The sequence below is a fragment of the Pectinophora gossypiella genome, chromosome 5 (assembly GCF_024362695.1).
Source record: "Pectinophora gossypiella chromosome 5, ilPecGoss1.1, whole genome shotgun sequence".
NCBI classification, from domain to species: Eukaryota; Metazoa; Arthropoda; class Insecta; order Lepidoptera; family Gelechiidae; genus Pectinophora; species Pectinophora gossypiella.
Window position 1 is genome coordinate 4,800,857 of NC_065408.1, and position 13,196 is coordinate 4,814,052.

A 13,196-nucleotide genomic window follows, 5' to 3' on the forward strand; every position below is an offset into this window, starting at 1 on the left:
TAGGTTTACGCGGTTATTATCATAATTAAAGCACATAATAACGGGTTCTTACCGCGTTTAAATGGGGATATGAGACTATTTCGACACTGTTGCAAGTGCCATGATCACGGGATGACTGATGAGATTGGAGTGGAGTAGGTAGATCCATAATTCGAAATATCGGGAGTCTCATATGGCCATTTAAACGCGGTAAGAACCCGTCATTATGTGTTCCACAAATGTAAACTAACAAAAGGAAATGTTCGTAGCTTTTTATCAATATTTCAATATCGATATCTAAACATCACTTCAGGCAATAAGCTGAAAGCTAGAGTTAATTTATAGCCCACAACACCACGGTGTCTTTAGTGTATTATTAGCGTTCGGATGCAGTTCGCTGTTGCACTTAATTGCAGTAATTGAATTAGTAAAGAGAACTAGGAGCCAACTCCAGAGTTAATGCACTTTAAGTTATATGGCCACGTTTCTTATTAAGCTGACAGCGCATCTGGTTTCATACGAATAGTACACGCTATCAGAATTTTCGGTTTTGGAATGAAACTAGAATCACTAACTCGGAACAGATAAGGTCCATTTTAGTTTTTTTTTTATTATTATTATTCTGCGCATTATAACCACTACACACTAAGCGACATCCGATATTTTCCAAATAAACGAAATTAAATTCAGCCGTACGTTTTTTAATGTGGTAATGATTATTATTCCACACAAAACTGAATATTCTGACAGCGCGTACGATTCGAAAGAATCCTGATGTGCTTTCAGCATTATTAAGCTTTTTCTGAGAATATTTATACCTTATTTCAAATTTACGCGGTTATTATCATAATTAAAACACACAATAACGGGTTCTTACCGCGTTTAAATCAGGGAATCAGGGATCGGGAGTCTCATATCCCTGATTTAAACACGGTAAGAACCCGTTATTGTGTGTTTTAATATTGATACCTTAATAGATTTTCACAACCTACCTGGCATGGTAAATGACTATAAAGGCGCAGTAACTATTTAAACATACTGCGTTGCGTTGTCGCACGGTGTCCCGCCGTGTCGTTTGTCCCGCTTTCTCCTTGTGCGTTACGTCACGCAACACACGTCATCGTTGTTGTCATTTGTATGTAGAACGTCGTCACGACGTCACCGCTGCTCAGGTGCTACGACGTACCACCCATGACGAACCGTGTGGCCTCACTCTAAGCGCACTTTTTTCAGAGAGTGTAAACACAGAACTGCCGCGAGAGCATAGCCGGTGAAACCGAAATATGTACAAAACGATCATAATACAGGGTGTTAGTGACATCGTAACGAATACTCAGGGGGATGATTCAGGCCATGATTCTGAGTTAATATCAAGTGGAATTTTTCGTCGCAAAATTCATGTTTTTTTTTAGTTTTTTAAAATTATTTTCAATTCTATACTTTTGCGATGAAAAATTCCACTTGATATTAACTCAGAATAATCAGCTGAATCATCCCCCTCAGTATTCGTTACGATGTCACTTACACCCCACACAAGTACATACGGTAGCCATACAAGTAGGTATGGGTGTTAGTGACACCGTAACGAATACTGAGGAGGATGGTTCAGACCATGATTCTGAGTCGATATCAAGTGGAATTTTCAGTCTGAATATTCCTGAAAATTTTTGTGTTTTTTTAAATTATTTTCAATTCCATACTCTTGCGACGGAAAATTCCACTTGATATCATCTCAGACTCATGGCCTCAATCACCCCTCAAAGTTTTCGTTACGATGTCACTAACACCTTGTATATTATATGAGGCATCCATCGTATCATGACATTTTCCACTTTGGTATCACGCAACAACAAGAAGCGCTTGTGTTACTAAACAATCGCCTGTAGAGCTAACATGCGCAACGTGATGAAATTTTATCATGGTCATTGTATCGATTCTGACGATATAGTTATGTCGTTTTGTCGATTGGTGCTAATATGTGAACCCAAATAAGTCATGTCGTTCTGTCAAAATCCGAACAAAATCACATGCCACGCATGTAAGGGAATAAACAAACATCGATTTCGACAACATTTTATTGAATCGATCGATAATTAGCCCTGCTAATTACAGTAGCCGATTACAGTAGCGGTCTAGCCAGATATATCTTGGTGCTTCTCATCGTACATATCTCCCTTATTTCTTGATCGGTTGTGAACAAGTGTGTTTGTTTGGTTGTAAACTTGTTGTATAATCCACATAGTTTCCCTAGTCTCACTTGAATTTCGCCGTACATAGTATATCAGCGGTGAATGCACTTAATGATTGGCGTGCCAACTTCAGGTCAATAGTAAAATTGCCCCATTCACGAACAGAAGTAGAACGAACTCAGTCTTAAGAGTCGCTCCAGAATTTACTGATTGCAGTGCATTAGTTTTAATGGGTCAGCCGATTTATTTCCTTCTTTTAGTGGGTGGAGGATTATTCTAGAAAATTGTGCGTGTTTTCTGTTTTATGTCCTTCTGATATCACTTTAGCCATAATCAATCTATAGAGTTACAAACAGACAAATACGAAAACAAGAAACCTGCACATAATCTAGTTACATACTATGTCTGTAGCCTAGTCCAACAACCCAAGAGGTAAAAAGCGAAAATGGTCGTAAAATACTTCTTCTTTTTTCAAATATTTTAAAATAAAAGTTCCGTAATAGATTGAACCGTTGCTATTGGCTAATTTATTGCTTAGCCAATACCGTTGGCGCATTTATCGCCTCAAGCGCGATATGCGTGTGCTATGGGCTACTATTATGATTGAGGTCATAAAAAAAGAAAATACTAAAACCTTGATACTTTCAGCAGGATCAGCGGTGGCGATGATCGGCGCGAACCTTCGCTTCGGTTCCTCAGGAGCGAGCAACTCGTCTATTATAAACAACACGAGATTCTGCCCGCCAGGGGGCGCTGCCAGCGCAGCGGCACTGCTCGCTCTCTCCGGGCTCGGAATGTCGGCTAATCTAGCCCTCATGACTGTCATACTGAGCAAGAAACAGTTGAGAAGGTGAGTATCTATTGTTTGTTATTAAACCTCATCATAATAGCCCTGAGGAGCTCGGTGGCGCAGCGGTAAACGCGCTCGGTCTGCGATTGTTGAAGTTAAGCAACTTTCGCAAAGGCCGGTCATAGGATGGGTGACCCCAAAAAAAATTTTTTCATCTCGAGCTTCTCCGTGCTTCGGAAGGCACGTTAAGCCGCTGGTCCCGGCTGCATTAGAAGTCGTTAATAACCATCAATCTGCACAGGGCCCGCGTGATGGTTTAAGGCCCGATCTCCCTATCCATCCATAGGGAAGGCTCGTGCCCCAGCAGTGGGGACGTTAATAATAATAATAATAATAATAAAATATTTATTTCAGATTCTGCATCCATATAATGTTAGTTAAACAATAGAGACTTACGAACTATGTTAGTATATTAAATTAAATGACATTACTTGGCCACACGGCGTATAGGTAACACGTGAGTCAGTTAATGGGTCGATGATGATGATAATAGCCCTGTTCGAAGAACGTGTGACTTAGATCTTAATGCTCGTTCTACCGTCGATCTCTTCTTTTCCTCGTGGAAGAATGAAGTCAAGAGCAAACCCATCTTAATAAAAAAGAAATGTCACAGGTTCCAATCCCGGCTCGGGCTGTAAACCACTGAATTCGAGTTTGAGCTTAAATTCATGTGTAATACAATAATAATCATGATAATTAATATCATGACGTGATTTCCAGGATTTCCGGTATTATATATTATTCATATATATATATATGTGTGTGCAAGATAGCACATCTTTTATAGAGTTTTACCTCTTTTATTTTTTTTATTCTTTTATTGTCTTTGATTTTGATAGTGACTTTGGTGTAGTTTTGTTCTTCTTGTAAAAATATATTACATATTTCTGTCTGCACGAGAACCGTTTTTATTATTGTTCGTCAATAATATATATAGAGCTCTGCCTTCCCTTCAGGGATACAGCCGTGATGCTATGTTATGTTGTCATCATCATCATTAATTTAAGAGCTACGCCCTTGTCAGTGGAGCATTCTGTATTCTTGTCTATCAAAGACCAACTTTGACTTCTTCTTAAGACACAATGTTCGCCTTGTCTTTATTAAGCTCTTCTTGGTCTTTCCCTGCTGTAGTAGCATTATCAAACATTATTATTATTAGCCTGTGTGATCCCACTGCTGGGCAAAGGCCTCCCCCATGTCTTTCCAAGTATCCCAGTTCTGTGCGAGATCTATCCAGTCGTGACGTGGTAGACCCCGGAAACGATGGCGCGATGATCTTGAAACATAAACAAAAAAAAAACAGTTTTGCGTAAAAAAGTGAGTATAAGCGACCTTCCCCACAGCAAACATGATTGGTACGTACATTAAATTGGATATATTATGGATCAAATCTTTATACGGTATCAAGAGAAAATTGTAAACCTTTTTAACATACTTATTAATTTTCCAAAAAAGGAAAATATCGAGGCAGACCTTAATATTACATCACCGCTTGTCGAAAAAAGACGCCCCAAAAAGGTCCGGCCTTGACCTACGCAATCGGTTTTCTTTTCTTACTCCAGTTCGTGATTCTTCCGATTCACAGACCGCCTCAACTTTTCCATAGATAATAAAAGTCCTTGTGTTTTTAAGGTTCCTTACCAAAACGGCTAACGAGCCTACGCCGCCGTACTGTCTGTCTGTATCTCCGTCATTTTAGCTATGGACACAAGATACAGAACTAATAACAACAAATACAGAAAGAAAAACAAATTCCTTAAGGCATCCTTTGGATCATAATTTCCGGATTTGTGCGAGAATAGGTCTTTTGACTCGTACTAAATACTTAACCGACCTGCATTTTGACGTGTATGTAAGGTACATAATTATGAAATATTAACATACTTACAGTTTAATATCCTGAGGATGTGCCTTGCGGAGCAAATATACTTTATTAAGCTTTATTATTATTATTGTTCTCTATTATTATATAGAAAAACACCCAGGCGTTAAGAAGGGTTCGAGTTGCTAATACATTGTATCGTCGTTGCCAATTTTAAATCTATTACGTGCAATTGGGTCAATAATACAGAAATTAAAAAGAAAATCCGCCTGAATTTTTTTTGTATGACTTTGTTAAAAATATTAAAAGATAATTGATATTTACGTACATAAGAGTTAATGAATGTTTTAGGAGCAAAATGCTATTCGATCCAGACGAAAAAGAAATTTATTGAAGGCGACACATAAGAACTTTTAAATTGGCAACGAAGATATTCCGTTGTGGCTCTGCCCATCCAATTTTTTATGGGAGATAGGCAAATATTTAACCGCAGTCTCACCTGACTGACCTGTCAGTGAATTACGTATGTTTGTATGTTAAATTCCATACCATTTCATATACACGGTACGGAATATTCAGTAAGTGAATTCGACTCGCACTTCGCCGGTTTTGTTATCTTGCGTAAGTACGCAACCCAATCTCTGGGTAAATTGTGGGTAAAGTGCGGAACAAATTTAAGTCGATTTTGGTTTCATAGAATATTTTACTTTATTTAATAATGACATAAATTCACGCCCGTAATCCCTAACAGAGTGGGCAGAGCCACAGGTGACACAAAGTCAGCAGTGAAGTTGATGGATATGATGAATCTTACACAAGGGATTGGCCTATTGCCTAAATTACACCGAAAAGATTTAATCCCTGTGAAGGATTGTGCCCAATTTACTCGCATTCATTTATATTTACTTAAACAGTCAAATCAAATCAAATATACTTTATACAGTACAATTTGGGTGGCCTTATTGCTCTAGAGCAAATTCTTCCAAACAAATATGAATTTCTCTGTGAATTCACGTCAGGACAGTAAATATCTAAATGATGCAAAAATAAAAAGAAAATGATCGTTATGATTTTTTATTAAGTACTAAAAATTTTCCTAAACATGCGAATATTTTTCAATAAGAATCACATCCTTAAAATATTACCCGATGCCGAAAACATCGCAAAAACTTTTAGTTTTATTTTAATTCACATTTTAAACTGCCACATTGGAATTTAAATGGCGGCCATTTTTAAAATAAATGCCAGGTGACAAGGACTGAACGGGCTCGCTCGTCGGGACCCATTACGCATACAAAATGCAGGGCCCATGATGGTTATTGCCCTTCTTACGAGGACCCTGTTTGCGAAACATAATGCCATAGGGTCTATTATGGAAATAACCGTGATATTCCCCAAATTATACACAACTTGCGTTTGTACGTAACTTGCGTTTCTGAAATATCAAAAGGTTTATTATAACTTACGGTACTTACCTAGTTTGACAGATGACGTGATTTTCTTTTTATTTTTGCACGTTTTAGATCACACTTAGGTACTTCAGTGTTGGACTGCGAATAAAAACATAGGAATCCCTCTGCAGCATCTCTTCAAACCCACTAAGGTTTCGTGTCTATGTGTGTAGGGCAGTTTTCAACTAGTCAAATCAGTTTCTTTTTTCTAAACGTCAAAACGCGAAATTACTATGTAATTCGTATAAAAAAGGAACCTGTGACGTCATGGAGAAACGTGTCAAAATGTCGCACTTATTATTACATTTTTATTATTAAAATTCATAAATAAGTTAAATAGAAAAATGAAAAGTTTTTTTTGAAAGTTTTAAGATCTGTCTTTATTTAGTAATCAGAATTTCATAATTTATCTTTGACCTAATTTATCTAGGACCCAATTATATGGGCATTGGGCAAGAAGACAACCTAGTCAAATGAGCGACTTTTTACGAAACGACAATTCGATACATTTCTACAGAATTTGTATAGTAGAAATCTGCAATAACCCTGTTCGGAGAACGCGTAGATACATCGTAATATAACGGGTTCGACAAACATCTGTTCACACTAGGTGTCACAGACAGCCCCCTGTGCAGAGCCTGTATGGAGGCGGAGGAGACAGCGGCTCATGTTGTGCTTGACTTCGAGGAGTCGCCAACTACCAGGCACCTCGGTGGTCAGCAACGTCAAAGGACCGTTAGATTTCCTTCAGGAATTAGACTGGCTGGAGTAATCCAGCCGTTTCAGGTATCACGCAAATAGTCGCTCAGACGTCGAGTTGCGGAAAACGGCCCGCGAATCACGGATTTGAATCCCGGCTCGAGTTCTAAACCAGTGGATGCAACAGTATGAGTTTAAGTTCATGTTTAGATCATAATAAATTTGATATACTTAGTTTCTAGGATTTGTACCCAGTTAATGACAACTTTTACGTGGGACTTTACCTTAGCTGGTGGCGAGTGGGTGTAGGTATACGTATACTACTGTACACCTCTGCCTACCCCGTCGAGGACACAGGCGTGATGATATGTTATGTCATATTGTGTGAAAATACACAAGTATGACGTCATCAATAAACGTAATCAAACGTTGTGCTTTTTGTTATGTAATTTTTAATCTTAGATTGGCTTCTATTTCTAGATTAGCATTTTTTTGTTATTCGAACCCGTGAGCCCAACGCTTAACCACTGGACCACCTAGGCCGTTGCCACGGAATGGAAGAAAGAGGTTGAAAAGGCCCTAACGCGCATTTTGTATGAGAACCGCTGTCGACGGTTGAACTCCAATCTTTTTTACTACTACTCCCGCAAACACTTAACTACGATAGCTGTATTGCTTCTCAAGTTCCATAGCCATTTTACTGGCAATGTATATTTTATGTGATAGGCAGCAAATTTATCATTTTTGTAACACACTATATACAATTTTTTTTTGACGTGTTGTTATTGTAGGTTTGCCGCAGGTGGCCTTAACTACTTGGCCGGGTAAATGGGGAGCTCTGAAGGCTCTCATCCGGTACAACGTTTTAAAACAACCAGGCCTGAGTATTTTTTTGATAAACAGCCCATCATACTATGGATTTTAGCTTTGCTGTGATAAGAAGGGATCTAATTGCATGATAGTCGATATTAGATTTTTTCCTCTGCAAGTTATAATGCACAAGACGACCTTTAATTATACTATCACGGAGCTCCGTGCGTCGTAAAGTTTGCGGACGAGTGGAGTGCAAAGTTGAAGTATGAACTATTTGCTCATACTTGTATGGCGCGTCTTTCCCGCTCACTTGGCTCTTCCAGCCTCTTTCTTCTATTCCGTGGCCGTTACTCACACCTAGTTGGATGCGATAAAACATGAAATACTAGGCACTAACTCTGCCTAAAGTAATAAATGTAAATAAATTCACTCTACCCTAACTCCGCAAAGCCTGGCTAATATTTTACAATATAAACTGTATGCTGATTGTGTGAATACGTGATTCGGAATAGAATCGTGCCGAATCTCGGAAACCCATCGCTTCTGCAAATAGTTATGTGGTGCGATTGTGTTAGACGCTTTTGTTGCGACATAGGCGCGTGTCGTAAATAAACTGAAATAGGTTCTGTCTTGTGACTAGAAAGGGATTGATGAGGCTTGAGGAGGGATTGTTGTGTGTGTAATTTGATTTTACAAACATACAATGAACTGTGAGGCGGAAAACAAAGTTCTGACGATGTATGTCGTTTTGTCGATTGGTGCTAACATGGGGAGTTAGCCAAGTCACAAACGTTTTCGCTTATAGATTCAGTCAAACGTAAATAGTGGTGCGCTCTATGCCGATGGATTTCTTTTCTATCTAAGGGCCCTGACAATACGATGATCACCGTCATGTCTGTGTGTGTGTGTGCGTGTGAACACACACATGTTGTCTAAGATAACATCATGCGTGACACAGCCAAGTTCGTACCGCATCACACATAAATACTACGCGTTTATATACCTAAGTGCTACCCCATCCGGTAGTCAATTTATAGCTATATTAGACCATAATGGTAATTAATTTATCTCGAATTTGTGCGCTGGAATTTTAAAATAAATATATTTAAGTTTTTTATTAAAGTGAAACGGTTTTGGCGTTTACGACCGTTATGACGTAATGTAGCGCGTGGAATCCCCCGTCAGTCTGTCAATGGCTATTGCCAGCGACGGTTCTATGTAAGTCGTACATTTAAAATTCAAAAATGATTACGTAACAAATGTTTGAACAAGTTTTTTAGAACGCTACCCCGCCCTGTAGGGAAGTAGGTACATTTTGTTGGTGGCGCAGCACAGTCTAAGAGCCAGCAGTCCCCAGATATTCGTTACATTGTAAAATCTGAAACTTTGGCTGCAACGGTCAGCAACTATAAAGCAGGATGTGAACCCGGGACTCTTTTGTGTAATAGTTTGGCTCACTACCAACTTAGGTTATTGTTAATTAATGTATATAAGTACCTTATTGTTGAAACAAAGTATTGGAACTTTATTTAGTATATAAGGATTGGATAAATAATTAGAAAAGTTCGCCTATTAGTTTCCAAACGTAGTTACTTACTATAAAAGTTTTTGAATCAATTATAAGAAAATAGGATGGCATGATACTCTGAAAAGGAACTTACTTATCCTTTGTCAATGTCGTAAACTAAGTCCATAATTTTATTATCCTTTGTAAATAAGTGTCATTCATTTAATTTTCCTTAAATAAGTATGGTCACGAGGAGCTTTGTGGCGCAGCGGTAAACGGGCTCGGTCTGCGATTGTTGAAGTTAAGCAACTTTCGCAGAGGCCGGTCATAGGATGGGTTACCACAAAAAAAAAAAGTTTTCATCTCGCGCTCCTCCGTGCTTCGGAAGGCACGTTAAGCCGTTGGTCCCGGCTGCATTAGCAGTCGTTAATAACCACCAATCCGCACTGGGCCCGCGTGGTGGTTTAAGGCCCGATCTCCCTATTCACCCATCCATAGGGAAGGCCCGTGCCCCAGTAGTGGGGAAGTTAATGGGCTGGTGATGAAGTATGGTCACGGAATAGAAGAAAGAGGTTGTAAGGGCCAAGTGAGCGTAAAACGCGCGCGTTTATACTTCAACTTTGCATTCCACTCCTACACGGAGCTACACGGGCTCCACGATGGCATATTCTTCTGTCTTGTGGGTTGTGAGGTAGAATACCAACCTCATCAACCCTAGTGTCAGGGTTACTATTAAGCCGCCAAAGGCTCATGACATGGCTCATGTAACGACTACTTATTTACATCCGTAAGTAAGTAGTAACCGGGACCAGCGGCTTCACGTGAGAAAATACTAAAATTAAATGTAGTTGAAATAAATAAGTAGTTTTATTAAAATAACTAGTCGCATCAAAATATAATTTCGCACACGGATAAAAAAAAACGTCCTTTACTTTTTCTCAATCCAAGCAACGATTCCAAGGTTAAAGCCATAATAAAAAAGATCCTTTAGAGAACCTTTACATACTGAGCGGAACGTCCATGAAAATTCACTTTCGTCTACTATACTCTTTTACCTATCTACGAAATAGAAAATTAAAATCTAGTGATTCTTTTTATATTAAAAGGAGTACCATTCTAAGGAATAAGTATCTATGATTATAATAATTTCTAGAGTAGAAATATCGTTCAATCATCATCATTATCTCCCTGACGTTTTCACATGGTCAGCTTACCCAACCAGCAGGGTTGCGCATGTTAGCGCAACGTGATTTTGCTTTTATGTATCTAGAATAGAATAGAACACAAAAAAGACAGTAACAACATATCAAATTTCCACAAAACATTTACAAAAAGCAAGACGGATATTCGTCGAAATGATCATAAGGTGGTGGTGGACGTCCTGAGATAAAACGCCCTCACTCAGCACAAGTTGCGGCGTGAACCACGACGCTGATATTATGTGGACCCTGTTGGGTGACGCACGAACATCGTGTTCCATAAAAATGTGTATCTGTTCTCATTAGTTTTGTATCTTGTGTCCATTGTGCTCAATAAAGTATTTTATATTCTATCTATCTACACGATTATTACAAAAACTTACAAACAGCCTTGGCAAACCAAGCAACCACTATGTACTATGTACATCCTGAAACCACAAAAACCTAACGTTACCCAAAATAACTTCCCACTGTTTACCAACACGCTACGGCTCTCAATTTGTAACCCAATCAAATTACTCCCAATTTATACCCTAGTAATTCAATCAGATAGCAATCACGGATAGGGTCGAAAGACGATCTATGATGTCGTTAAATAATCTCTCGACCCGGATACCATACAAAAAACCATTTCTACTGTGTCCCGCCTTACCACGTAAGTGCGACCGAGACTGATAGTCTGCGCGCTTTCCTTTTCTCCTAAGTGGCTTTTTTTATTCTTAAATTTTATAGAGGATATTTTATTTTCTTACAAGAAAATGTCATCCTCAAATTGATATATATCCTCATCCAAAGTGGCTTGCAGGATATAACTAAAGTAAGGCGACGACCGACAGACGGGGTGAGGTAATCCTAACTATTTACGAATACGAATAGTCATATTTACTTATCATATTATGCCACTATGAATTGATCCTTAACACGTTCACTGTTTTACTGAAAATTAGGTATTGATACCTTACGTGCAGTGTTTTTTTTTTTCGATAAAAATACATTGGAATTTATGTACATAGACACACAATGCAAGAAAAAAACGTGTCACACATATGGGACATGCACGTATAAGTTTCAAATGTATTGCCTCATATATGGTTTATACACAGTGAAAGTGTTAATGTATAAGATTCGATTCAGTATAATGTTATAATGATATTATCCTAAATTGACATTAGTATTTATTTTATATGTCAAATTAAGTTTGTTTATTTTTATAATAAAAATAGTGCTTACAAAGTCAAGATATTTTCAAATGTAATTTCAAGTAAATACACGCTGGTGGAGCAACTATAGTGAAAAAGGATGCAAGCTTTTTTTCCGTTGGCTAATAAAATTATTCTGCCCAGTTCGATACTTAATTAAAAGCTTGTATTTTGCCTCTCTGTTTGTATATATACAGGAATCTACCCCGATAACGATTTTCCTGTCGATCGAGTTCGGCGAGAGATTACCCAGATTTCTCTACATAATGTAGCTATTTATAAAACCAAATAGGATTCAGATCCACATTGGCTGAACATGCGATCGAACCAAAGGGGAATTGGAGCATTTGATTCCGTAGATAGCTTGGCAGAGGAAAAACTAGAATGGCTTGAGCCAAGAAACTCTCAGGTGTTTCTTTGAAGGATTTTAAATGTACTTATACAGGGTGTTAGTGACATCGTAACGAATACTGATGGGATGATTCAGACCATGATTCTGATTTAATATCAAGTGCAATTTTCCGTCGCAAAATTCATAAGGTTTTTTTCGATTTGTTAAATTATTTTCAATTCTATACTTTTGCGATGGAAAATTCCACTTGATAATAACTCATAATAATGAGTTGAATCATCCCTCTCAGTATTAGTTAGACAAAGCAACATGCAATCAAAAGACAGCTTGAATCCACTCTGTTAATATGTCTTTTTTAGAAGCAGGCCTTCATGCAATTTATCACTGCGACCTGATCTATTGTGATCGCAGCCTTATGCTACAGTTATCCTCTAAGCCATACAGAATTTTTAAGAGAAGGTAAGACGAAAGAGAATTTAAGAGAAGATTAGTGGATGTGTAAGAGATAACTTTTTGATGTAGTCTGCAGTCTTAAGACAGACTGGTGGTCAGGACGAGTAAGAGAGAGACAGGTACGTGAGATAGAGATATAAGATACGGATGTGAAAGAGAAAAGATATGATTAAAGACGTATTCGGTTGAACAGAGTAGCGAGAGGTATGAAAAAAGAAAGGGACAAGACAAATGGAGGAGGAGGCATTTTTTTTTCTCTAATTTTTAGTATTAAGGTGTTCATTTTATTTAAATTAATACAGTCGGTTATGAAGACTTCAAACAGTTCCCCATAAACTGTCAAAATTTAAGAACACTCAACAGTAGCGACACCTAATGGGAGAAATTGGCAGTTTTAATTCTCAATCTCGTAGATATTGACCGAGTATAAATACATTCGATTCAGTAGGTAGTTTGGCAGACTTAAAACAAAGACAGTTTGAGCCAAGAAACTCAGGTGTCATTGTGTTATTTTGAACGTACACTTTTATGTTAACGGCTGATGGTATTTCTTAACAGATCTTCGATTTGGTAGAACTGGCAGCATTGCTTTGTTGTAGTTTTTATGTTCTAGTCAATATTCATTAGACTTCGATGTAACTTTAAAGAAATTGCAACTTTTGGTCTAGCTCTGAGTAAAGTTC

The 13,196-nt window shown here is 38.1% G+C and overlaps 1 protein-coding gene across 1 annotated transcript in view; it reads left to right on the forward strand.

Moving 5' to 3' along the window:
• Window positions 1-13,196, forward strand: part of LOC126366617 (uncharacterized) — a 37,740-nt gene that overhangs the window by 7,759 nt on the left and 16,785 nt on the right. Inside the window, exon 2 of the mRNA XM_050009793.1 lies at window positions 2,817-3,018. Coding sequence (XP_049865750.1) covers window positions 2,817-3,018 — 202 coding nt within the window. The remainder of the gene's footprint in view (window positions 1-2,816; window positions 3,019-13,196) is intronic.